This window comes from Narcine bancroftii, chromosome 6, assembly GCF_036971445.1.
Source record: "Narcine bancroftii isolate sNarBan1 chromosome 6, sNarBan1.hap1, whole genome shotgun sequence".
NCBI lineage: Eukaryota > Metazoa > Chordata > Chondrichthyes > Torpediniformes > Narcinidae > Narcine > Narcine bancroftii.
In genome coordinates, this window is record NC_091474.1 from 242150753 (window position 1) to 242178022 (window position 27270).

General features: G+C 51.0%; 1 protein-coding gene across 4 annotated transcripts in view; it reads right to left on the minus strand.

Moving 5' to 3' along the window:
- LOC138737184 (CSC1-like protein 2) overlaps nt 1–27270 on the minus strand; it is a 94897-nt gene that overhangs the window by 13588 nt on the left and 54039 nt on the right. For all 4 annotated transcript variants that reach the window (XM_069887818.1, XM_069887820.1, XM_069887819.1 and 1 more), the window contains 9 exons: nt 26144–26277; nt 25354–25491; nt 17329–17482; nt 14960–15066; nt 11872–11958; nt 11008–11073; nt 8649–8811; nt 6938–7043; nt 5905–6072 (listed from right to left, as the gene is read on the minus strand). In XM_069887818.1, coding sequence (XP_069743919.1) covers nt 5905–6072; nt 6938–7043; nt 8649–8811; nt 11008–11073; nt 11872–11958; nt 14960–15066; nt 17329–17482; nt 25354–25491; nt 26144–26277 — 1123 coding nt within the window. The remainder of the gene's footprint in view (nt 1–5904; nt 6073–6937; nt 7044–8648; nt 8812–11007; nt 11074–11871; nt 11959–14959; nt 15067–17328; nt 17483–25353; nt 25492–26143; nt 26278–27270) is intronic.

Consider the following 27270-nt stretch of genomic DNA (forward strand, 5'->3'; position numbering starts at 1 on the left):
GACGGACTGGAGGCGGGACTACTGATGGGACGGACTGGAGGCGGGACTACTGATGGGACGGACTGGAGGCGGGACTACTGATGGGACGGACTGGAGGCGGGTCTACTGATGGGACGGACTGGAGGCGGGTCTACTGATGGGACGGACTGGAGGCGGGACTACTGATGGGACGGACTGGAGGCGGGACTACTGATGGGACGGACTGGAGGCGGGACTACTGATGGGACGGACTGGAGGCGGGTCTACTGATGGGACGGACTGGAGGCGGGACTACTGATGGGACGGACTGGAGGCGGGACTACTGATGGGACGGACTGGAGGCGGGACTACTGATGGGACGGACTGGAGGCGGGTCTACTGATGGGACGGACTGGAGGCGGGACTACTAATGGGACGGACTGGAGGCGGGACTACTGATGGGACGGACTGGAGGTGGGACTACTGATGGGACGGACTGGAGGCGGGACTACTGATGGGACGGACTGGAGGCGGGACTACTGATGGGACGGACTGGAGGCGGGTCTACTGATGGGACGGACTGGAGGCGGGTCTACTGATGGGACGGACTGGAGGCGGGACTACTGATGGGACGGACTGGAGGCGGGACTACTGATGGGACGGACTGGAGGCGGGACTACTGATGGGACGGACTGGAGGCGGGACTACTGATGGGACGGACTGGAGGCGGGACTACTGATGGGACGGACTGGAGGCGGGACTACTGATGGGACGGACTGGAGGCGGGACTACTGATGGGACGGACTGGAGGCGGGACTACTGATGGGACGGACTGGAGGCGGGACTACTGATGGGACGGACTGGAGGCGGGACTACTGATGGGACGGACTGGAGGCGGGACTACTGATGGGACGGACTGGAGGCGGGACTACTGATGGGACGAGCTGGAGGTGGGACTACTGATGGGACGAGCTGGAGGCCAGCTGGAGGCGGGACTACTGATGGGACAGACTGGAGGCGGGACTACTGATGGGACGAGCTGGAGGCGGGACTACTGATGGGACGGACTGGAGGCGGGACTACTGATGGGACGGACTGGAGGCGGGACTACTGATGGGACGGACTGGAGGCGGGACTACTGATGGGACGAGCTGGAGGCGGGACTACTGATGGGACGGACTGGAGGCGGGACTACTGATGGGACGGACTGGAGGCGGGACTACTGATGGGACCAGCTGGAGGCGGGACTACTGATGGGACCAGCTGGAGGCGGGACTACTGATGGGACGGACTGGAGGCGGGACTACTGATGGGACGGACTGGTGGCGGGACTACTGATGGGACGGACTGGAGGCGGGACTACTGATGGGACGGACTGGAGGCGGGACTACTGATGGGACGAGCTGGAGGCGGGACTACTGATGGGACGAGCTGGAGGCGGGACTACTGATGGGACGACTGATGGGACGGACTGGAGGCGGGACTACTGATGGGACGGACTGGAGGCGGGACTACTGATGGGACGGACTGGTGGCGGGACTACTGATGGGACGGACTGGAGGCGGGACTACTGATGGGACGGACTGGAGGCGGGACTACTGATGGGACGGGCTGGAGGCGGGACTACTGATGGGACGAGCTGGAGGCGGGACTACTTATGGGACGAGCTGGAGGCGGGACTACTGATGGGACGAGCTGGAGGCGGGACTACTGATGGGACGGACTGGAGGCGGGACTACTGATGGGACGGACTGGAGGTGGGACTACTGATGGGACGGACTGGAGGCGGGTCTACTGATGGGACGGACTGGAGGCAGGACTACTGATGGGACGGACTGGAGGCGGGTCTACTGATGGGACGGACTGGAGGCGGGACTACTGATGGGACGGACTGGAGGCGGGACTACTGATGGGACGGACTGGAGGCGGGACTACTGATGGGACGGACTGGAGGCGGGACTACTGATGGGACGGACTGGAGGCGGGACTACTGATGGGACGGACTGGAGGCGGGACTACTGATGGGACCAGCTGGAGGCGGGACTACTGATGGGACGGACTGGAGGCGGGACTACTGATGGGACGGACTGGAGGCGGGACTACTGATGGGACGGACTGGAGGCGGGTCTACTGATGGGACGGACTGGAGGCGGGACTACTGATGGGACGGACTGGAGGCGGGACTACTGATGGGACCAGCTGGAGGCGGGACTACTGATGGGACCAGCTGGAGGCGGGACTACTGATGGGACCAGCTGGAGGCGGGACTACTGATGGGACGGACTGGTGGCGGGACTACTGATGGGACGGACTGGAGGCGGGACTACTGATGGGACGGACTGGAGGCGGGACTACTGATGGGACGGACTGGAGGCGGGACTACTGATGGGACGGACTGGAGGCGGGACTACTGATGGGACGGACTGGAGGCGGGACTACTGATGGGACGGACTGGAGGCGGGACTACTGATGGGACGGACTGGAGGCGGGACTACTGATGGGACGAGCTGGAGGTGGGACTACTGATGGGACGAGCTGGAGGCCAGCTGGAGGCGGGACTACTGATGGGACAGACTGGAGGCGGGACTACTGATGGGACAAGCTGGAGGCGGGACTACTGATGGGACGGACTGGAGGCGGGACTACTGATGGGACGGACTGGAGGCGGGACTACTGATGGGACGAGCTGGAGGCGGGACTACTGATGGGACGGACTGGAGGCGGGACTACTGATGGGACGGACTGGAGGCGGGACTACTGATGGGACGAGCTGGAGGCGGGACTACTGATGGGACCAGCTGGAGGCGGGACTACTGATGGGACCAGCTGGAGGCGGGACTACTGATGGGACCAGCTGGAGGCGGGACTACTGATGGGACGGACTGGAGGCGGGACTACTGATGGGACGGACTGGAGGCGGGACTACTGATGGGACGGACTGGTGGCGGGACTACTGATGGGACGGACTGGAGGCGGGACTACTGATGGGACGGACTGGAGGCGGGACTACTGATGGGATGAGCTGGAGGCGGGACTACTGATGGGACGAGCTGGAGGCGGGACTACTGATGGGACGACTGATGGGACGGACTGGAGGCGGGACTACTGATGGGACGGACTGGAGGCGGGACTACTGATGGGACGGACTGGTGGCGGGACTACTGATGGGACGGACTGGAGGCGGGACTACTGATGGGACGGACTGGAGGCGGGACTACTGATGGGACGAGCTGGAGGCGGGACTACTGATGGGACGAGCTGGAGGCGGGACTACTGATGGGACGGACTGGAGGCGGGACTACTGATGGGACGGACTGGAGGCGGGTCTACTGATGGGACGGACTGGAGGCAGGACTACTGATGGGACGGACTGGAGGCGGGACTACTGATGGGACGGACTGGAGGCGGGACTACTGATGGGACGGACTGGAGGCGGGACTACTGATGGGACGGACTGGAGGCGGGACTACTGATGGGACGGACTGGAGGCGGGACTACTGATGGGACGGACTGGAGGCGGGACTACTGATGGGACGGACTGGAGGCGGGACTACTGATGGGACGGACTGGAGGCGGGACTACTGATGGGACGGACTGGAGGCGGGACTACTGATGGGACGGACTGGAGGCGGGACTACTGATGGGACGGACTGGAGGCGGGACTACTGATGGGACGGACTGGAGGCGGGACTACTGATGGGACGGACTGGAGGCGGGACTACTGATGGGACGGACTGGAGGCGGGACTACTGATGGGACGGACTGGAGGCGGGACTACTGATGGGACGGACTGGAGGCGGGACTACTGATGGGACGGACTGGAGGCGGGACTACTGATGGGACGGACTGGAGGCGGGACTACTGATGGGACGGACTGGAGGCGGGACTACTGATGGGACGGACTGGAGGCGGGACTACTGATGGGACGGACTGGAGGCGGGACTACTGATGGGACGGACTGGAGGCGGGACTACTGATGGGACGGACTGGAGGCGGAACTACTGATGGGACGGACTGGAGGCGGGACTACTGATGGGACGGACTGGAGGCGGGACTACTGATGGGACGGACTGGAGGCGGGACTACTGATGGGACGGACTGGAGGCGGGACTACTGATGGGACCAGCTGGAGGCGGGACTACTGATGGGACCAGCTGGAGGCGGGACTACTGATGGGACGGACTGGAGGCGGAACTACTGATGGGACGGACTGGAGGCGGGACTACTGATGGGACGGACTGGAGGCGGGACTACTGATGGGACGGACTGGAGGCGGGACTACTGATTGGACGGACTGGAGGCGGGACTACTGATTGGACGGACTGGAGGCGGGACTACTGATTGGACGGACTGGAGGCGGGACTACTGATTGGACGGACTGGAGGTGAGTCTGTGGATGGGTCTACTGTTTGATTCATGGAGGAGAATCTCTGGTTGAGAACTGATGGTGAGGATGTATTGAGGATCAATTGGGATGGTGGGCCAAGGAGTGGAATTTAACTCTGACAAGTGGAAGGTGCTGTACTTTGACAAGGTTGGGTTGGCATGGTTAGTGCGATGCTATTACAGTCAGGTTCAAATCCGGCGCTGTCTGTAAGCCCTTCTTGCATCTGCGTGGGTTTCCCCCAGGTTCTCCGATTACCTCCCACCCTTTAAAACGTACCGGGGGACATCCACTTGTTCCCCACCTCACACCCATAACCCTCCATTTTTCTTCCATCTGTGTACAAATCTAAGAGTCTTTGAATGTCCCTATTGTTCCAACCTCCACCATCCTGCTTCACCATTCATTCTGATCATTTGACCTCAGTACCCTATCCCTGCTCTCTCTCCATGCCCCTTGAACCCTTTAGCCAACAGGACCACTTCCTAAGGAACTGACCGCAACGACTTTCTGTGACAGGGAGTTGCACAAGACCACAAGTCTCTGGGTGAAGAAGTTTCTCCTCATCCCAATCTGAAATGGTTTCCCGTAGAACATTAATGGGACAGTTTGGCCTAGCGGTTACCACAATGCGTTCACAGCACCGGTGATCGGAACCAGACCGGGGTTCAAATCCCGTGCTGTCTGTAAGGAGTTTGTACGTTCTCCCCGTGTCTGCGTAGGTTTTCCCCCGGGGTCTCCAGTTTCCTCCCACTCTTTGAAACGTACCGATGTTTGTAGGTTAATGGGGTGTAAATTGGACAGCACGCACTCATTGGCCAAAATGGCCTGTTACCGTGCTGTATGTCTAAATTTTGAAATTAACATTTTTAATTTAAAATTGTTTAATTATATCACAAAAAAGGCCCTTCAGCCTATCTAATCCGTGCTATTATTCGGCCTGGTCCCACTGACCTGGATCCAGTCCATATCCTTCCTTACCCATCCCATCCATGTACGTGTCCATATTTTTCTTCAATGTTAAATTAGAGCCACTTCAGCTGACAGCTCGTCCCACCCTCCCAGCCCTTGTTTTTCTACACTCCGGGGAATAAAGTCCTGACCTGTTTAACCTCTCCCTGTAACTCTGATGCTCAAGACCTAACCACATCCTTGTAAATCAGCCCACAATGTTGTACTAACCTCCAAACACCTACCACAAAAAAACTAAACCTTCCCTACCTCATAACTCTTTCTATATACCACATAACTTTGTATACCTTCTCCTTGGACTGTGGCCCATTGTTCAGGACTTTCCCAACATTTGGAACGTTCTTTCTGCATCTAACCTGTCCGGTCTTGGAAGATTTTACACCTTGATATGATCCCCTCTCATCCACCTAAATTCCAGTGAGTGTAATCTCAGTCTCTCCAGTTGCCCTTCATCCGTCAGTCCTGCCATCCCAGGGGTCTGTTTGGTGAATTGTATGTCTAATTGAAGCAGGACAAAGTTAACGGGTACCGATCACAGTCATGGAGTCCTGCAGCATGGAAGCAGGCCCTTGATGGCCCAATGAACTTACCTCCTCGGAGGATGGAGAAGAAGAGGAGCCAGATGAGGCAGATGATGGGGGCAGTGGCCGCCTGTTTCACCACGGCGGTGTGCAGCCTCTGGTTGAGTTTGGCAGGCAGGTAGGTGTAGTAGAGGTTGTACCGGTCCACCAGGTACCGCAGCAGGATGTAGATCAGGCCTGGTGTGGTGTAAAGGAGAGAGCTGGTCCAGGTGGGAACAGTGGTAACTGGACTCACGCTCAGCGGCACCTTCATCGCGCATGTCCACGTGCGCATGTGTTTTTCCCTCCCCCACTGCATGCGCCTGCCACCCAGATCCCAGCAGTGACAAGACTACAGTGTTCACTGTCACCCACTTTGGGACATCCCAAGGCCAGGAGAGGGACTGGAGGAATGCGATGTTGAAGAGGGAGGCCAGAATTTGGTTGGTGGGGGCGGGGGGGGGGGGGGGTTCCTTCTAGAAACATATACAAATTATGAAAGGGGTAGAGGAGAGACAGGGAAGATGTTTCCTACTGGTGAGAGAAACCAAGACTTGGGGACAAGATTCGGGGGAGCATGGTTAGCTTAACACTATTACAGCACCAGTGACCTGGGTTCGATTCCAGGTCTATCTATAAGGAGCATGTATGTTCTCCCCGTGTCTGCGTGGGTTTCTTCCCACCCTTCAAAGACATACAGGGTTTGTAGGTTCATTGACGTACGTGCTTGGCACAGGCTCATGGGCCAGAAGGGCCTATTATCGTCCTGTGTTTCTAAACGTTAAAAACAAACTGAGGAGGAACTGCTTCTCTGGTGAATCTGTGGAGTTCTCTGCCCAAGGAGGCAGCTGAGGCTGCCTCATTGAATGTATTTAAGACGGAGGTATAAAGGAATCTGGAGAACAGGTGGAGTTGAGTCCATCACCAGATCAGCTGTGATCTCATTGAATGGCGGAGCAGGCTCGATGGGCCGGATGGCCGACTCCTGCCCCCGTTCCTTGTGCCCTGATGCAATCGCGATGCTGAACGGTGCAGGCCGTGGCGGCGGGCGCGGGGTCCTTACCGAAAGGGACGATGATAGGACAGGTGATGCTGTATGCCACCACTACAGTGAAAATGCACAGGATCCAGGCGTAGTTCAGCCCATACTCAAACGGATAGGCTTCGTGCTGCGGGGCAAGGGAAAGGCGTCACAGTCTTTTCCCCCAGGGGAGTCCAACGGCACAGGCCTGGGGCGAGGGAGTGGGGTGAAGACGCAAAGAGGATCTGAGAGGCCAGGTTCGTTATGCCAAGGGCGGTGGGCATGTGGAACGAGCTTCCAGAGGAACAAATAAAAGATATTTAGAGAGGTAAGGGTGACACGTGGACCATACACAGGTAAATGAGACTGATACACACCTTGAGTGAAACATGTGCTGCGATTGTAGTAAAAACACAGTGAAATCTGGGGGAACTCGGCCGGTCTTTAAGCATCCAGAGGAGACGAAGGTATATTGCCAACGTGTCGGGCCTGAGCCCTTCGTCAAGGAATAAGAAGATTGAGCAAAAGCCAGGAAATCTTTAGTGGTGCAGGGGGCGGGGTCCAGACCAACAAAGAGGTGAGAATTGATGACGTCTGTGTGAGAGGAGAGAGCGCTTTCAGGTGCTCGGACGCAGATAATGCTCCGGCAGACGCGGCTGGAAGAGAGCAGCTGGGACATTCAGGCCGCGGAGAAGACCCCTTTCTGTCACCTGAACTGTCACCGGCTGAAGGAGAGCTGCGTCTGAGTGAACGCCGGTTCCTGCGAACTGTGCCGTAGTCCCACTGCTGCTTTCAGGTGCAACGGGGGGTTCTCGGAGCCGGAGATTATACCTACAAGGAGGAGGGTTAGGTAAGGGCTCCTCATGGCCGGGTTCTCCACTTTCAGGTGGCCACACGACAGCCGTGCATAGGGGTAGAATAGGCGGCTTTACACCGGGGTATTCTGGCCACCTGAAAGTGCCTAGAGAGACCCCTTGGTCAGTATAGACTGGTTGGGCCATCACGGTGATATGCTTGCTCACTGTGCTGGCTGTTCCCTAGTCCCCTGCGTACTTCCTGCAGCTTTTAGCTGAACTGTCCAGCAGTTCCCTCTTTGGTCTGCAGAGGGTGCAGTGGTTCGCCAAGATCTGGCCTGGATTGGGGAGCGAGTGTGATCTTCGGAGTGAGGAAGGATGAGAGGTGACTTAATGGAGGTCTACAAGGTTATGAGGGGCTTAGATGGGGGTGGACGGCCAGTACCTATTTCCCAAGGTAACAACAGTGAACACCAGAGAACATCTGGTGAGGACAGGTTAGGGGAGATTTCAGAAGGTAGTTTTTTTTAAAGAGAGTAGTGAGTGCCTGGAATGCATTGCCTGGGGTCATTTAAGTGACTCTTGGACGGGCACACAGATGCAAGTTGAGGGTTCTGGGTGTGATGTAAGGAAGGAGTAGACTGTTGTGGAATAGGGGTACAAGGGAGCAACTCAGGCTAATAAGCAAGAGGTCAACGTTTCTGATCTGGGCCCGTCGTCAGGAATAGGCATCGCCTCGTGCTGAAGCGAGGATCATTCAAGAGTCTGATAACAGCAGGAGAAAACACTGGAATAGGTTGGCACAACATTGTGGGCTGAAGGGCCTGTTACTGCCCAGTAACATTCTGCTAAATCCAACTGCTGGGGGAACTCAACAGCCATGGAGGGGAGTGGACAGTGGGCGATGAAGCAAGAGCCTGCTTCAGGAAGGAGAGGCTCGACACGAGACTGGCACTAACCTGCCGGACCACCTTCCTCTCGGCCGCAGACTTGGCCATCAGCATGTTGAAGGTGTAGAGCAGAAGCCCAGGCAGACGCAGGAGAGCCATGGCGTTGCCGATGAAGGCCGCCGCAATGACGTAGTTCACAAAGAAGGCACCCTGATTGGGGAGGAACACGCACCTGGGAACAGGGAGAGGGTGGCAGTCAAGTGAGCTTGTATGCCCTCCCTGCGCCCGCATGGGGTGCTGCGACCCCTCGTCCCCTTCTGACTCCCGCTGCCCCCAACCTGTCCCACCCTGGTCACACCCTCCTCTCCCCCATTCTCCCATCAAGTAGGTTTCCAAGCCTGAGAATACCAACCTCCAGATTCCAGGACACTGCAGTATGAAAGCACTAGAAACCCTGGCAAATTTCTACAGAGGTGTGGTGGAAAGTGTGCTGACCGGCTGCATCACCATCTGGTATAGGAACACCCTGCAAAGGGTGGTGGATACATCACAGGGAAAACTCTCCCCACTATTGAGAACATCTATGGGCAACATCTGTCGGAGAGCAGCGGCAATCATCAAAGACCCTCACCACCCAGCACATGCTCTGTTCTCGCTGCTGCCATCAGGAAAGAGGTGTAGGTGCCACAAGACTCGCTCCATCAGGTTCAGGAACAGCTGCTCCCCCTGCACCATCAGACTCCTCAACGACAAACTCAGGGACACATTTAAGGACCCTTGTGCTCTTAATTGATTTTTTTTCTCTCTATTGCACAGTTTGTTTACAGTTATTTACTTGTTTGCATGTGCAATCAGTTCTTTTTTTGCCTCACCCGCAGGGAAAGGAATCTCAGGATTGTATGTGTTCTCATGTATGTACTCTAACAACAAATCTGAAACCTGAACTCAGCTCAGGCCCAAAACCTCGGTAGTCTATCTTTCCCTCCTGTGGACACTGCGAGACCGGCTGAGTTGTTCCAGCATCTTTCCATTTTTACTGCAATCACAGTGTCTGCAGACTTTCATGTTTCACTCCAGATTCTGGGGCTCAAGCCCAAAACGTCAGTGACCCTTTGCTTCCCCTGGACACTGCATGACCTCCTGAGTTTCTCCAGCACGTTTGTGTGTTGCACTTGACCTCAGCGCCTGCGAACTTTCTTGTTTGACCCCAGATTCAAGGACAGGTTATATTTTTACGTCTTTCCTGCTGTTGAACAAACTTCTCTTCAGCACAAGATGATGCCTGCACCTGACGAAAGGCCCAGGTCCGAAACATTGGCCTGTGCTGCCTCCCCGGCCCCTCCTCTCCCCTCTGGCCAACTTTTCATTCAAGTGCCTGCCGTTTTTTCCAGAATCCAGACGATGGGCCCAGGTCACCCTTTACCCCCTACGGATGTTGCATGACCTGCTGAGTTCCTCCAGCTCGATCCCGACCTCTGCAGACTATCTTGTTTAACTATACTTAAAGGCTTCATTGTAATCCTCTACTGGGCAGAGGTTGACTTGCCTGGATAACAAGCAAAGCTTTCTGACTCGATCACAGTGTCCGTGACACCAAACGATTCAATTGCGAGCCGTCCCCGCCTTGCCATTCATAAATTTCCTCAAACTAACCCCTCGCCCCAGGCAGAGGACTAGCAAGGGTCTCAGCAGCTGACGAACCCTCACAGGCTGCTGGGGGGTGGACCTGCACGGGCTGCTAGACACTGGCTCGCAGTGACCAGGGGTGTTGGAGCGGGGATCCGAGATGGCACTAAGGGCAAGAAGAGGCTCCGGAACGACCTTGGGTGCTGAAGGTTTCCTGGTCGTGTCGGAGGCTTGGACCTGGAGCTCAGATGACCGATAGTTGGAATGGGAGTTTGTGCGGCTGCAGCCGGAGCACTGGAGGCAAATCCACGGACACTTAGTGACTCTGAAGGGACTCCCTTTTGTACCTCTCGTACTGTAAGGGGCGCCCATGGTGCTGCTCTGTCTGCCCTGCAACAGGCAGATGTTGCCATGTATGTTACATTTTTAATGAATTATTCTGCGATAATAAAAGGAGCCTCAAACCTTCGTCCATGTGTGCTCACCAATCTAGTCAGTCCCAGGACACCTTTCCCCAGGTGTATGTACCCACCTCCCCCCTCGAAACTCATCCTTCAAGATGAGCACAGCAGATGTCCGGCTTCCTGCAGACAAGCGCACGGTTCACCCACCAGCTTCCACCTACTAATGTGCCAATGTCACCGGCGACCAGGACCCTTGGAGCACTTCCTACCCAATGACCCATACTTCGAGTGCCTCCGTGTGTCCTCCACCAACCCACCACGTGCAAGCAAGACCCCCTCGGCCTATTCTCTTTGCTCTCCCCGCATCACGTGGGTGTATGCCGAGGCAGGCTACTCACTCAAATCTGATCTTGCCTTCCTCCAGGAATTTCTTGTCGAAAAGCCAACGAAAGAAGACATCCAAACTGCAAAGGAAAATGTGGGAGGCAGAGAGAGTGAAGGTGTCTTCTGTTGGGGGGAGGGGGGAATCGGTAACAAATGGACATGGGTTTGGAGGGGGAGGGGAATCAGTAACTAGAGAACATGAGTTTGGGTGGGAAGAGAGTGGGGCATCTTCTGTCGGGGGAGGGTAGCTGGAGGACATGGGTTTGGGGGGAGGGAGGGGGGCATCTGTCAGGGGGAGGGGAATCGGTAGCTGGAGGACATGGGTTTGGGGGGAGGGGAATCGGTAAGTAGAGGATGTGGTTTTAGCGGGAGGGAGGGGGCATCTTCTGTCAGAGGGAAGGAAATCGATAACCAGAGGACATGGGTTTAGGGGAGGGAGGGGGGCATCTTCTGTCGGGGGAATAGAATCAGTTACAAGATGACATGGGTTTAGCGGGGTGGAGGAGAGGGAGTAGTGTGTGTTCTGTCGGGAGTCGGGGAGATTGGTAACAGGAGCACACAGGTGTTGGGGAAGGAGGGAGAGAGTGGAGTAGTCTTCGGTCTCGAATGGGTGAATCAGTAACCAGAGGTCACAGGTTTAATGTGTGGGGGACTTTTTTTACCCAGAGGGTGGTAGGCGTATGGAACGGACTGCCGAAGAGGTGGGTGAGGCAGATACTACAGCAGCGTTCAAGAAACATTTGGATGGGTAGACGGATAAGATGGGTTTGATTCCATTAAGGTCCAAATGCTGGACTGGCCAGCATAGGCAGGTTGGGCCAAAGGGCCTGTTTCCACCCCATATGTCTTTGGGGCTTCATCGTCAGCATAGCAGATACCTTGTGAGACCCAACGAGGGCAGGATGAGCACCATTATAATGAGGAAGGTGTAGAGCTTGTGCATTGTGAGGCGGTTCTCCGCAGACCTGTGAAAGATGATGAATTTAAAGCAGGTGTCACACTCCGTGAAACAGACCTTCAGCCCAACGTCCCTACTGACCCAGTCGGCATCATAGGCTAGTTTCCATTTGCACCCCCCCCCCCCCATTTAGTGCGTACTCTTCTGAATCTTTCCAGTCCAAGTCATCTCTCCAAATGGGTCATTCAAGATACAGACCACCCCCTACCCCCTAAGTGAAAAAAAGTTGTCCCTCAGGTCCCCTCCTTAAACCTCTAATTCTAGACTCCCCTACCCTGGGGGAGCAGCATTCACCCTATCCTTGGAGTTAAACAAGAGAGTCTGCAGATGGCAGAGGTCGTGTACAATACACAAGTGTGCTGGAGAAACTCAGCAGGTCATGCATTTTACTTCGCTCCCTTCTACCCTCCCATCTTTATCCACCACCTTCCCGTCAGCCTCCACCCTTCCTGATGAGAATGAGGGGAGATCTGACACAGATCTTTAAAATTATGAGGGGGGGCAGGTCGAGTAAATGTAGATAGGCTTTTTTTCCCCCACTGAAGGTGGGTGAGACAGAAACCGGAGGACCTGGGTTCAGAGTGAAAGAGGAGGGGGAGCTCCTTCACACAGAGAGGGGTGGGGCTGTGGAACAAGCTGCCCACTGCAGTGGTGAATGTTGGCTCAATTTCTCTTTATCAATATTTTTGTTAGCATTGAAATTTCACATCCAAACATACAGATATATGTTAAAATTCAAAAGGATACATTAAACTTATATCATTTGATCCAAGATTCCCCACATTTTAATCAAACATATTATATTGTTACTGATATTTTATTATTAAGGAGGAAAGGAAAATCTAAACCCATGACCAGGAAAGAAGCTGCTTGGCTGTGATAGTACAAATTCTATCACCAATGTGTATATGTACATATCTTGGCCTCCGATGTTCCCGAGAAAACATCTGGGGTGGTTCTGAAATTAACCAAAATAAGCGTTACAGGTGGGTAGGATTGTGAAGAGAACTTTTGGCATATTGACCTTCATAGATCAAAGTATTGAGTAGAGGAGTTAGGATGTTATGATGAGGCCAAGTTTGGAGAATTGTGTGCAGTTTTGGTCACCGGGCTGCGGGAGGGATGTCAGTGGGATAAAGAGAGTGAGGTGAAGATTTACTAGAATGTTGCCTGGACTTCAGGAGCTGAGTTACAAGGAAAGGTAAAACAGGGTTTATTCCCTGGAGTGTAGAGGAGTGAGGGGAGATTTGATAGAGATATTTGAAGTTGTGAGGGGGTTAGACAGAGTGAATGTAGATAGGCTTTTTTCACTGAGGGTGCAGGTCGGTGGGACTAGAGGAGAGAACTTAGTTCGGCATGGACTAGAAGGGCCAAGTGGCCTGTTTCTGTGCTGTAATTGTTATATGGTTATATATGTACAGATTGTAGTGTAGAATGACTGTGATTGGCTGAGAGTGTAGCCACACCTACTGGCAGGTCTTAAAGGATGGCTCCTAACCAGACCAGGTCATTCTGGACTGGTCGACCTACATGTGATACGTTCCAGTCTTTTAGTTAATAAAAGCCTTGGTTTGGATCAACAAGTCTTTGGTTCGGCCAAAAAAAGAGATAACGTTTTTATCAGTCAACTATTAGTCAACATTTCGAAGATAGATCAACAGTTTAGAAAGTAATTGAAAAAGGGTCCCCCGACAGAGTTTGAAAATATACATTCCAATAGGAAATTGAGCATCGAATCTTCTCCAACTTTAAACATGACGTCACGTGGCCACTGGGAGTGAGTAGGCGGGGTAACACCCCTCCCTCTGACCAACATTGCCCACCTGGCCAGAATAGAAATAAAAGCTAATATATGTAGCCCAGATGTCATTAACGTGTCATCACTCTCTCTAACAATACCAAATAAAGCAGTTGGGTGGGGGTTAGGTTTAAACTTAACTTCAAAAAGTGCAGAAAAAGTTTGAAATACTTTTAGAGTTTAAGAAGGATTTGAACAGGTGCATGGATGGGAGGGGCATGGATCGGGTGCAGGTTAATGGGGATAAAAAGAGTTTGGCCCAGGCTGGAAGGGCTGAAGGGGCCTGTTTCTGTGGTGTATTGTTCTATGACGAACTCAGCAGGTCACCCTTTACTTCCCATGGACGTGGCATGACCTGAGTTTCTCCACCACATTTGGGTGCTGCCCCTTATCCTTTCCCTCTTGGTTTTTATAAACCTCTCAGCCTTCTCCGTGCCTGGGAATGAAGACCCAGCCTCTTCACACAACCTGAGCCCTCAAATCTCCTGAACGTCCTCCTGCACCCTTTCAGGACCAGATTTCGGATCGGGAGCCAATCCCTGAGGAATTGTGGGCTCCTCGTCATTGGTTGGTGACCACCCTTCAGCCAAGGAGGGTTTTGTGACCCGTCTGGCCTGCCCGTGCACCATTCTGAAACAGTGACTAGTGCAGGTGGTCACAGAGGACTCTCGCCTCCACCAGGAATGCATAGCCTCAAAAAAGGGCTCTCCTACCCCTGACGCAGTGAGCGCCAGGAGCTTGCACTCATCCGAAAATCAATGTCACCTTTGGCTAGCTTTCTCTTGGATAGATCAGTCCCAAATCTTTTGGCAAAACCTATTTTCTCAAGTGCCTGCGAACTAAAATTAAGCCGTGAGGGGCGAGTTCGCTGACAAAGTGAATGGTCTCACCCTACGTTTCACAGATGTCTCCGTTTCCTCATTCAAAATTTGACTAAAGGTCAGGAGGTCCAATCCTAGAGACAAGGGTTCAAATGCGATCAGTGCAAATCGCTTCATCAGAACTGGGGAAAAGAGATTAAAGACATTGAGGGACCATGTAAAAACTCAACCAATTCCCATGAAGGACATCTGCCATCCAAAAGCTGGTGCGATACAGAAATAACCTGGAGAAACCCAACATGCCATCGCCCCCTCCAGACCTACCTCTAGGCCTTTTCACACTACAGGCTTTCAGGTGCTTCAGTAAGGAGTGAATGGCCTCCTCTTACCTTGTCCAGTGTCCCACGATGATGGAGGAGTAACGAACAATGGTGGGCAACAGGGCGGAGAAGGTCCACAGCAGGAGCGTGGGGAAGAACTGGTTGACAATGGGGTTCTGTGGACAATGGACAGACAGGGTAAGAATTTCACACAGAATCACAGTTATGTATCATAGTTATGTAATTAACAAGAACAACCACAGATGCCGGGGTCGAGCGCAGTATACAAATGCATTGGAGAAACTCAGCAGGTCACGCTGCATCCGTGGGGAGTGAAGGGTGACCAACGTTTCATGCCTGGGCCCTTCATCAGGAACATGGATAAAAGATTAAGACTGAATAAAGAGGTGGTGGGGGGTGGAAGAAGGGAGAGGGGGAGGAAGGAGGGAGGGAAGGAGAGGAGGGAAGGAGGAGACTAGGAGGAAAGGGAGGAGAAGAGAAAGAGGGGAGGACAGGAGAGAAGAAAGGGAGGTGGTGGGGAGGGGGCAGAGGGCTAAGAAGGGTAGCTCTCTGATAGGAGAAGGAAGGGAGGACAGTGGGGGAAGAGAAAGGGAGAACTAAAGAGATGGGATGGGGATTAACAGAAAGTGGAGAAGCAGACATTAATGCTGTCTGGTTAGTGGGTGCCCAGACAGAATACAAGGTGTTGCACCTTGAATTTGCGACTGGCCTCGGTTTGGCAGTGCACGAGGCCATGGTCAGACGTGTCAGTGGGGAATGGGGTGTGGAATTGAAGTGTTTGGCCACTGGGAGTTCCTTGCTGTTGCAGTGTAGAGAGCAAAGGTGCTTAACGAAACAATCTCCCAGTCTGTGTCTGATATAATGCAGCCAAAATTCCCATCTGGGCCAGTCCCAGTGGGTGTATGGAATGCATTGTCGGGGTGGTGGTTGAGGCTGGTACAATAGGGACATTCAAAAGATTCTTTGGCAGGCACATGAATGTAAATATAGAGGGTTATGGTGTGAGAAAGGCAAGGGTTAGATTGAGTAGGCTCACGTGGGTTGGCAGAACATCGTAGGCCAAAGGGCTTGGACTGCACACAGACCATCACGTACACCAACCTCAAGAAAGCACGCTTAGTGCAACGCTGTTACAACATTCAGTGACCCAGGTTCTGTCTGTAAGAAGTTTGCATGTTCTCCCCTCAATTGGTTGTCATGGGTTTTGTGGGCCAGAAGGGCCTTCTACCGTGCTGTATCGTTAAAGAATATATATTTAAGGACCCCTCCCACCCTGGTCACATGCCCTCGTCCACCCTCCCTTCAGGCCGAAGACGGGCGAGGTTGAAAACATCAACGCCCAGATTCAAGGACAGATTCTTTACTGCTGTAGCCTCCCATTAGTACAAGATGCCTCTCACCGGTTAACATTTCCTCTTTAACACACTACCCTGCACTGTTTTATTCTAACACTATGTTGTAATTCCTGCACTCCCTGCTATACTACGTAGATGTTGACTTGCCTGGATAGCATGCAAAAAGGAGCTTTACACTTTATCACAGGACAATAAACTACACAACGATGTCTTAATACTCCTTCGATCTGAACTCCTCTGTAACACTATACTAGGGACTTTTGTTTTACTTAAGTTGGCCTACCTGAAAAACATGCAAAACAAAGCTTCTCAATGTATCTCTGTACATGTGTCAAGAAACATTTCAATTAGATGGTACCACAAAGTGGTTTCTGTGGGGTCTGCTCCCTCCAGGACACCCCCTCCCCAGCACCTTCCCCGGTGTCAGCAGGAGGTGCCACCCTTCCACCCACACCTCCTCCCTCAGGGCCCCAAATGGTCCTTTCAAGTGAGGCAACACTTCACTTGTATATCCACGGGAGTGATCCATTGTTCCCGTGGTAGCCTTCTCTATGTCGGAAAGTCTGGACGCAGACTGGGAGATCGCTTCGCTGAGCCCCTTCACTCTGTCTGCTTCAGTGACGGGGATCTCCCAGCGGCCGACCACTTCAAACCGTACCCCACTCCCATATCTATCCATGGCTTTGTACTATCCCACCAAGACCACCCGTAAATTGGAGGAGCAGCCCTTGATTTTCTGTCTGAGCTCTCTCCAACTGGATGGCGTTAACACCGACTTTTCCGGTGTCTGCTAACCTATTCTCCGCTCTTCCTCCCTTCTTTCCTCTAGCTCTCCACCCCCTTCCCTCTCCATTCACAGAGCCATCCTCCCTCCCCCGCTTGCTGGTGGGCCCTCCCCTCCCTTATCCACCTATTACCTCCGGCCTTTGGGTCCATGCTCCTCCCCCAGCACCTCTTCCCCTTCCCATTTTGTTCGGGCACCTGCCGATATTTTTCCATAGCTTGATGAAGAGCTCAAGCCCGAAACGCTGGTTGTACAGCAAGGAGAAGAGGGCTACTTACGTTGAGGTAGTAGATGGGCTGGGTGATGTTCAGCTGGTCGATGGTGGAGAGCACAATGGAAGGTGTGGTGAGGAAGAAAAGCAAGATGAAGACCAGGAAGTTGATGAAGACGAAGCGAATCCACCAGTGGGCATCCTGGACGGAGAGATTGCCCCTGTCGAGGGATGATGGACAAAGGGTTAAATCTGGAACCATGGTCAGGTGCCCCATCAGTCACAGTTACGAATCTCCTCCCCTGCCGCCCCAACCTCTCCCCCTCATACTGCCGGATCCAGATCAGTCACTGATCAATGGTGATCCCCAGCACAGAACACTACAGAGCAGGACAGGGCCTTCAGCCCATCTGTCTATGCCAAGCATGATGCCGATCTTGCAGTTGATAAGATGTCCCTCCATTTCCTTCATATTCACATGTATTTATCTAAAGTTGAGGTGAGATGTCAGAGGTAGGTTTTTGCACTGAGAGTGGTGGGTGCCTGAAATGCATTCCCAGAGGTGGTGGTGAGGCTCTTAATTTAATGCAGACAAGTGTGAGGTGTTGCATTTTGCAGGGACATACACGATGAATGGTCGGGCACTGAGGAGTGGGGTAGAACAGAGGGATCTGGGAATACAGATACATAATTCCCTGAAAGTGGCGTCACAGGTGGATAGGGTTGTACAGAGAGCTTTTGGCATATTGGCCTCCATAAGTCAAAATATTGAGTAAAGGAGTTGGGATGTGATGTTAAAGTTGTGTAAGACACTGCTGAGGTCAAATTTGGAGCATTGTGTGCAGTTTTGGTCACCTAACGATAGATAAGATATCAATAAGGCAGAAAGAGTGCAGATAAGATTTACTAGGATGTTGCCCAGACATCGGGAACTGAGTTACAGGGAAAGGTTAAAAACGTTAGGATTTTATGCCTTGGAGCTTAGAAAAGGGGAGATTTGATGGAGGTATTTAACATTATGAGGGGGACAGACAGAGTAAATGTAGATAGGCTTTTTTTCCACTGAGGATGGATGAGATACAAACGAGAGGGCATGGGTTAAGAGTGAAAGGGGATAAATTTAGGGGAAACATCACACAGAGAGTGGTGACAGTGTGGAATGAGCTTCCAGTGAATGCGGGCTCAATTTTTACATTTAAATGGAATTTGGACAGGTACATGGATGGGAGAGGTATGGAGGGCTATGGATGGGTGCAGGTCAGTGGGACTAGGGAGAAAAATGGTTCAGCACAGACTAGAAGGGCTGAAGGGTCCTTTTCTGTGCTATAGTGTTCTATGATTCTCAGACAGGCTCATGGATGTAAGAAAAGTAGAGGGATATGGGTGTGAGGGAGGGGAGGGTTGTGGAGTTTCACCAGCACTTTTGTGTATTCCACTCTGCCTGCTTCCTTTCAATCCCATTTCCCTGTCCACTACCTCCTCCCCCCACCCATCCCAAATCATCGGCACCACTCCTACCTCCTCAACTGCAGTTAAACAACCAATGCAGCCGCTCCTTGTTTCCTCGCAAAAGGAAAAGAGGCCATTCAGTCTATCGGGCCCATGCCAGCTCGCTGAGCCAACCCTCTCCCCACAAACCATTCTGCCCCAAGCCTTCACACTGAAGCTACTTAACCCACCCACCCGCACTTGTTCGGGCCATGGGGGTAACCGTGGCAACGATTTGAAGGGGGGGAGGGAAACCTATGCAGTCACGGAGAGAGTGCGAACTCCACACAGGCAAAGCCCTGAGGGTCGGGATCAAACCTGGGTCCCTGGACCTGTGAGACAGGGCTCTTCCCGCTGCGCCACCGTGTGGCCCGGGACAGAAGCGCATGCGCTGGGGTGCCAGTGGGCAGTTCCTCGCCTCTCAGAGGTGTCGGTCAGCCAGCTTAGAGCACAGGAGCGGCCCCTTCAGCCCAACTGTGGGATGCTCTCTTGCTATTCCCCACCTGTAACCCCTGCTGCTCTCAAACTCTACAACCACGTATTCACAAAGACACAATTCCATCCACAGACCTTCAGCCCAAGATGCCGATTTATGCTGATCCTATTTACCCACATTTGCCCCATATACCTCCAAACCTTTCCAATCCGCTTACCTGTCTGTATGCTATTAACCACTGTCACTGTCCCCACCTCCACCACTAAGTCTATCTCCACACACCCACCAGCCCCTGCAAAGAATGTGCTCCTCAGGTCTCCTTTAAATCTTTCCCCTCTCTTAATCCTTAAGGGCATAGAAGCAGATATAGGCTAAAGGTAAAGTTAACGTAATACTGCACTTAGAATGTATCATACATGATATTCTCTACTGTAAGCCACTTTGTCCAGTGCCCCTCACAGAGACCTACAGCTCCTGGGGTCCATTGGTGGTCTCCCCTCCAAGTACTGAGCCTGCTTAGCTTCCGAGATCAGACAATCCCAGGCGTATTCAGGCTCTTAGTGCTATTCAGCCCATTGACGCTCCCCTACCCTGGGAATAAGGTTGCAAGCATTCACTTTATTCATGGCCTTTGTGCTTTTGTAAACCCCTCCCAGGTCACCCCTCCACCTCCTTCGCTCCACGGAAACCAATCGCAGCCTCTGGACACCTCAAGACCAAGAACACCCTTGTGGATGTTTTGGAATGGGTATAGCGGAGCTTCATCGTGCTGGTACATGGTAGAGTGATTGGACAAACTTTCTCTGGAGTGTCGTGGGGGGGAGGGGAGAGCTGACTGAAGTTTGCAAAACCCTGCTGAGGGAGGGCAGTCACAGTCCGCTCCCCGGGCCAAACCCATCGCTCACTGGAGAACGTGTGTTTAGGTGAGAGGGAGGTTTAAGGGAGATGTGCGGGGCAGATATTTCACACAGGGGCTGCCAGGCATGGTGGTGGAAGCAGATTATACAATAGTGATGTTTAAGAAGCTGAACAGGAAGAGTGGACGTTGTTGAAGGGTGGAGGAGAGTGTAGGACGGTCGATGGGGTCTGACCGACTCAGGAAAGAAGTGAAGGGCATAGTGGGGAATGGATGTGGAAAGGATGGGCTTCTCAAGGTTTATACTAGGACGTGCATGGATTAGAGAGTACAAGTTATGAGAGATGATCAGGCAAACCATAGAATACTACAGCACAGAAACAGGCCCTTCAGCCCTTCTAGGCTGTGCCAAGCTATTATTCTGCCTAGTCCCACTGACCTGCACCCATCCATATCCCTCCATACCCCTCCCATCCATGTATCTGCCCAAATTCTTCTTCAGCCAAATTCGAGCCTGCATCCACCACTTCATCTGACAGCTCGCTCCACACTCCCACCACTCTCTGTGTGAAGAAATTCCTCCTAATATTCCCCACTAAAGTTTTTCCCTTTCACCCTTAACCCAAGTCCCTCTGGTTTGTGTCTCACCTACCATATAACCATATAACAATTACAGCACAGAAACAAGCCATTTGGCCCTTCTAGTCCATAAGTTCTCTCCTCTAGTCCCACCTAAATGCACCTCAGTGAAAAAAGCCTATCTACGTTAACCCCCTCATAATTTTAAATACCTCATTCTTCTACACTCCAGGGAATAAACCCTGTTTAACCTTTCCTTGTAACTCAGCTCCTGAAGTCCAGGCAACATTCTAGTAAATCTCTGCGCTCTTTCTATCTTATTGATATCTTTCCTGTAGCTCAGCGACCAAAACTGCACACAATACTCCAAATTTGGCCTCATCATAACATCGTAATTCCTCTACTCAATACTTTGATCTATGAAGGTCAATATGCCAAAAGTTCTCTTCACAACCCTACCCATCTGTAACGCCACTTTTGGTTGATTTCAGAACAACCACAGATGTTTTCTCGGGAACATCGGAGGCCGAGAGGATGCCTGACAGAGCTCTATGAAATCTTGAGAGGAATTGAAAGGGTGGACAGTCAGTCTCTTTTTCCTGAGGCAAAAGCATAGACCCTTTAGGATGTGTGTTTAAGGTGAGAGGGAGGAGGGACAGGTGAGTGGAGGGTGCCTGGAACGGGCTGCCAGGAGTAGTGGTGGAACGAGGTACAATAGTGTTGTTCAAGAAGCCTTTGGACAGACACGCAAATATGCAGGGATATCCATCAGGTGCAGGCTGCAGGGCTTTTAGTTTGATGTGGATATCAGGTAGGCTGACGGGCCAGTTACTGTTCCACGTTCTGTATCAGAATCAGGATTTGTTGTCATGAACAAGTCGTGAAATTTGGTGTTTTGCGGCAGCGTCACAGTGTAAATATTCATATTTTAACCATCTTACGACACTCCTATAAATAAATAAAAAATAATCGTGCACGAAAAGTAAGGCAGTGTCTTTGGTTCATTGATTATTCAGGAATCTGATGGCAGTGGGGAAGAAGCTGTCCTTGTGCCGCTGAGGGCTCGTCTTTAGGCTCCTGTACCTTTTCCCTGATGGTAGCAGAGTGAAGAGGGTCTGGCCTGGGTGGTGGGGTATTTGAGGATAGAGGCTGCTTTTTTAAGACACTGCCTCATGTACATGTCCTCAATGGGGTAAAGTCTGGTACCTGTGATGTCGCAGGCTGAGTTAACAGCCCTCTGGTGCCTCCAAACCAGGCAGTGATGCAACCAACCAGAATGCTCTCCACGGTCCACCTGTAGAAGTTTACGAGATTCTTTGGTGACCGTACCGAATCTCCTCACAAAGTATAGCTGCTGACGAGCCTTTTTGTTTAAATCAACATGGAGGCTCCAGGGCAGATCCTCAGAGATATTAACACCCAGGAATTTGAAGCTCTTGACCCTCTCCACTACTGAGCCCTCGATCAGGACTGGGTCATGTTTCCCCCGACTTCTTCCTGAAGTCCACAATCATCTCCTTGGTTTTGCTGATATTGAGCACAAGGTTGTCGTTACACCACTCAACGAGCTGCTCTATCTCCCTCCTGTACACTTCCTCGTTGCCGTCTGTGATTCTACTGACAACTGTGGTGTCATCAACAAACTTGTAGATGGCTTTGGAATTGTGCTTGGACACAGTCATGGGTATATAATGAGTAGAGCAGTGGGCTAAGCACGCATCCTTGGGATCCATCTGTGTTTTTTTTTTTTTTTTTTTTTTTTTTTTTTTTTTTTTTTTTTTTTTATTATTTTTCACACCATAAATCACATTAGCCATGATATACACTATTTCTTTTCACACATATACAGTGACTTTTTCTCCCCCCCCCTTTCCACCCAAACCACCCCCCCACCCCCCCCCCTCATCCATTTTAGGTATACAATCTAGGTTGCATTAATCCAGTCAGACAATGTTGTCATTCAACAAAATTACACCAGAAATTCTACTGAGTCCATTCTTTTCTTTCCTTCTCCTTCCATCAACTTAGGTAATGTTTGTCCCCGGTAGGTTTTCGCTATTGTATTTAATGTAAGGCTCCTATACTTGTTCGAATATTTCAATATTATTTCTTAACCAATATGTTATTTTTTTCTAATGGAATACATTTATTCATTTAAATTTGGTAGTTTCTTCCTTTTAATTTGGTTATGTATTCCATTAATATTTAAAGACATATAGTTCAGCGTAGCCCTTTTATATTTTGTTTATCTTCTCTTTCCGTTTTTCCATCATTACCTTTCCTCCTTTTCCATTTCTGTTTTCTTATTTTCAACTCTTCATAAGACAACATTCCTACAACATCTAACATTTTCCTTATTCTCCTATTTCTATCTTATTTATCCCCAATCTCCCCTTCACCTCCTGAGTTGTCCTTTATCCCTTGTCGGACAACCACATCTCCCCTCTCCATTTGGATTTGCGAATCCACTCGCAAGCGTCAACTGATTGTGCAGTGACCGCTATTTCCCCCCACCCCGCCTCCCCCAGAAAAGATTTCACTTTTCATATGTCACAAAGGTCCCTCTTTTAATTCCCTCCTTATTCTCTCTATTCCATTACCTTCCCTTATTAATTCTTGTCTATACTATCTATATTTTCCTCTAAGTACAGATACATTCATGTATGCTCATTGTCTCTATTCACTCTTATACCTCTTTACCTGCATACATATCAATCGTGATCATTTTTACTCTCATTACCCGTCTTCATCCCTCAGTCTATTTTTGTCTTTACCCACATACATATCAGTCGTGATCATTTTAACTCTCATTACCCGTCTTCCTCCCTCAGTCTATTTTTGTAATTGTTCTGCAAATTTTCGTGCTTCTTCTGGATCCGAGAATAGTCTGTTTTGCTGTCCTGGAATAAATATTTTCAATACCGCTGGATGCTTTAGTATAAATTTATACCCTTTCTTCCATAAAATCGCCTTTGCTGTATTGAACTCTTTTCTCTTCTTTAGGAGTTCAAAACTTATATCTGGATAAATGAAGATTTTTTGCCCTTTATACTCCAGTGGTTTGTTGCCCTCTTTTACTTTTTCCATTGTCTTCTCCAGTACCTTTTCTCTTGTAGTATATCTTAGGAATTTTACTACAATAGATCTTGGTTTTTGTTGTGGTTGTGGTTTAGAGGCCAATACTCTATGTGCCCTTTCTATTTCCATTTCATGCTGTAGTTCTGGACATCCTAGGGTCTTAGGGATCCACTCTTTTATAAACTCCCTCATATTCTTGCCTTCTTCATCTTCCTTAAGGCCCACTATCTTTATGTTATTTCTTCTGTTATGGTTTTCCATTGTATCTATTTTTTGAGCTAGTAGTTCTTGTGTCTCTTTAGTTTTTTTATTAGATTTCTCCAATTTCTTTTTTAAGTCTTCTACCTCCATTTCTGCTGCTACTGCCCGCTCTTCCATCTTGTCCATTTTTTTTCCCATTTCTGTTAAGGTCATCTCCATTTTAATTATTTTCTCCTCTGTGTTGTTTATTCTTTTTCTTAAATCCTTAAATTCCTGTGTTTGCCATTCTTTAAATGATTCCATGTATCCTCTAATAAGAGCAAGTATATCCTTTACCTTGCCTCTCTTTTCTTCTTCTATTTCACCATACTCTTCCTCTTCTTCTTCCTCTGGGTTGACCATCTGTTGTTTCTTTGTTGCCCTTTCCTCCTCTTCTATCTTGTTTCTATTGTCTTCTGTGGTCTCTTCTTGCTGCAGGTGTTCTGCAGCTGTCGTTGCCGGCTGTGGAGATCGACTCCCCAGCTGGTCCCCCCTCCCGTCGGTGTGTTTTTTTTCATTCGCATCGCGCATGCGCGAAGTTTCGCGCATGCGCGGTTGCGCACTTTTGTTCGGCTCTGCGAGCCATTTTTGTAGTCCATTATTTACCGACCTGAGGGAGCGGGTTTCTCTCTCCGCAGCGGGCCTCTTCGGACAGGTAAGGCCTTCACCTTTTTCCTCCTTTGTCTTCTCTTCCTCTCTTCTTACCGTTGCTTTCGACTTTTCTTTTTTTGTCGCCATCTTCTTTCCACCTTTATACTCACTTTTCTGTAACTTTTATTTCTGTGCCTTTGTGTTTTCTCTTGTTTTTCCCGACTTTTCTGGAGAGGGCTGGAGTTCACCGTCCGGCCACTACTCCATCACGTGACTCCTCCTCCGGGATCCATCTGTGTTGATGATCAGTGAGGAGGAGACTTTGTTTCCAATTCGTACTGACTGTAGTCTTTTGATGAGAAAATCAAGAATCCAGTTGCAGAGGGGAGTGCAGAGGCCCAGAGTTGTAGCTTCTTGACCAGCACTGAGGGAATAATGGTGTTGAAGGCTGAGCTGTACTCGATGAAGAGCAGCTGTATGTATGAGATGCTGTTTTCGAGGTGATCCAGAGCTGGGTGGAGAGCCAGCATTGCATCTGTCGTGGGTGGCATGGTGGGCTTAGCGGTCAGCTCAATGCCATTACAGCGCCAGTGATCGGGACCGGGGTTCGGATCCGGCGCTGTCTGTAAGGAGTTTGTATGTTCTCCTCCTATCTGCTTGGATATTCCCCAGGGCCTCCAGTTTCCTCCCACCCTTCAAGACGTAGCAGGGATTGTAGGTCAATTGGGTGTATTTGGGCAGCATGGGTTGTGGGCCAGAAGGCCTGTTACTGTGTTGCATGTCTATAATTTTCTGCGGCCTCTCTAGTTTAACCACATCCTTACCAGTAGACGTTTTGGGGAGCTGGTGCATAGATGACATTCCACTTGGATACTTCGAGGCTCTGGCTGTGGGTCGAAGGCTGGCTATTGGCCCAACAGTTGCAGCCATGGCACTGGAGGTTGTTGAAGTCCCTGAAGACTCTGGGGAGAGAACAAGCAGAGGCATCGTTCCATTGAGCTCAGACTATCCCACAAACCCGCCCTTCACCTCCATCAACTTCACTCTTATGACGCTTAAAGAAAAACTTGGACGGACTCACGGATAAGATGGGTGAGTCCGGGGATGTGGGCCAAACGTAGGCAGGTGGGACTAGTGTGGGTGGGACAATCTGGTCAGCGTGGGGAAAGTCCGGCCCATTTCCACGCATTGTGTGGGGCAGTATCAGGGAGTACAGAGGCAAATGGCCGAGAAGATCACTGGAGTCTCCCTTTCCTCTGTGGACAGCATTCGCCGGGAGCGTTACTTAAATGGGGCTCAAAGAATTAGTGAGGGCCCTTTCCATCCAGCAACACAGTATCTTTGACCCACTACATTCAGGAAGGAGGTAGAGAAGCATCAGAATCAGGCCTGCCAGGCTGGGGAATAGTTTCTTCCCACAGGCTGTGAGGTGTCCTGTCACCGGGTAAATCACCCCACAGTATTTATGTTACATTCTATATTTATGTCTATATGTGCTGTGTACACTGCAATCCGGAAAAACTGTTTCATTAGTTAGGTTTTTGTATAGACATATGATAATAAACTTGAACTTGTGACTAAGTTAGCCAGCTGTTGGCTAGATCCCAGACTCACAACGTTGCCATGGTTTCATCCTGAAAGGTGACAAAGGCCAATCCAAGTGACTTCCTTCCTGCCACGTCTCTCTCCTGGATAAACTTGTCGTGCAATTCATTCTCCAGTCTGGTGTAATACTCCACTGCATCTACCTGTTGATAGAACAAACACGGAACATTACAGAATACAGTGGAGGCCCTTCAGCCCACGATGTTGTGCTGACCTAAACTAAACCTTCCCTCCCTCACACCTGTAACCCTCTATTTTTCTCACATCCACATGCCTGTCTGAGATTTTGTTTTTAAATGCCCCTATTGTACCAGCCTCCTCCACCATCCCGGCAATGCCTTCCAGGCACCCACCACCCTTGGCGATCCACTCCAGGCACCCACCACTCCCTGTGTTAAAAAAAAATGGGACGTCAGTCGCAGGTCTTGACCTGTAGAGCATGGAAGAACTGTTGATACTGGGCAATGCTCCAGATTTTAGTGTCATAATCTGGTTCTCAGGAAGCTGCCAGCCTTTAGAGACTATGTTAACCTCATTGGCTGAGAATGAGATTTAGTGAACTGATGCATGACTTGGACTGTAAACTTATTTCAACACGAGTTTTAGAAGAAGCTCCAAATTTCCTGCTGATTCTCTTCCGAGTGGTTTTGTTTATCACGTGAATGAAATGTGCGCATTAATGAGCTCTATCGGCCCAGGTAATGAGAATTTCAAGTCAAGTTTATTGTCATCTGATTGTACAAGTACGAAACAGCGTTCTCTGGTCCTCAGTGCAAGACACGCAGACACACAACCAGACATAACACACGTACAGACAAACAATACATATGCAGGACAAGTATTCAAATATTCAAATAAATATTGTTTCATGAATATGAGAGTCTCAGGTGGTTAGTGTGAGCAGTTCCTTTGGTCGTTCAGAATTCTCCCTTCCCGTGGGAAGAAGCTGTTCCTCAGCCAGGTGGGGCTGGCTCTGATCCTCCTGCATCTCTTCCCCGACAGGAGCAGCTGAAAGATGCTGTTTGCAGGGTGGAAGGGGTCCTCAATGATTTTGTGCGCCCTCTTCAGACAATGATCCTGGTAGATTACATCAATGGGGAGTGGGGGGTAGTGGGGGGGGGAGGGAGACTCCAGTT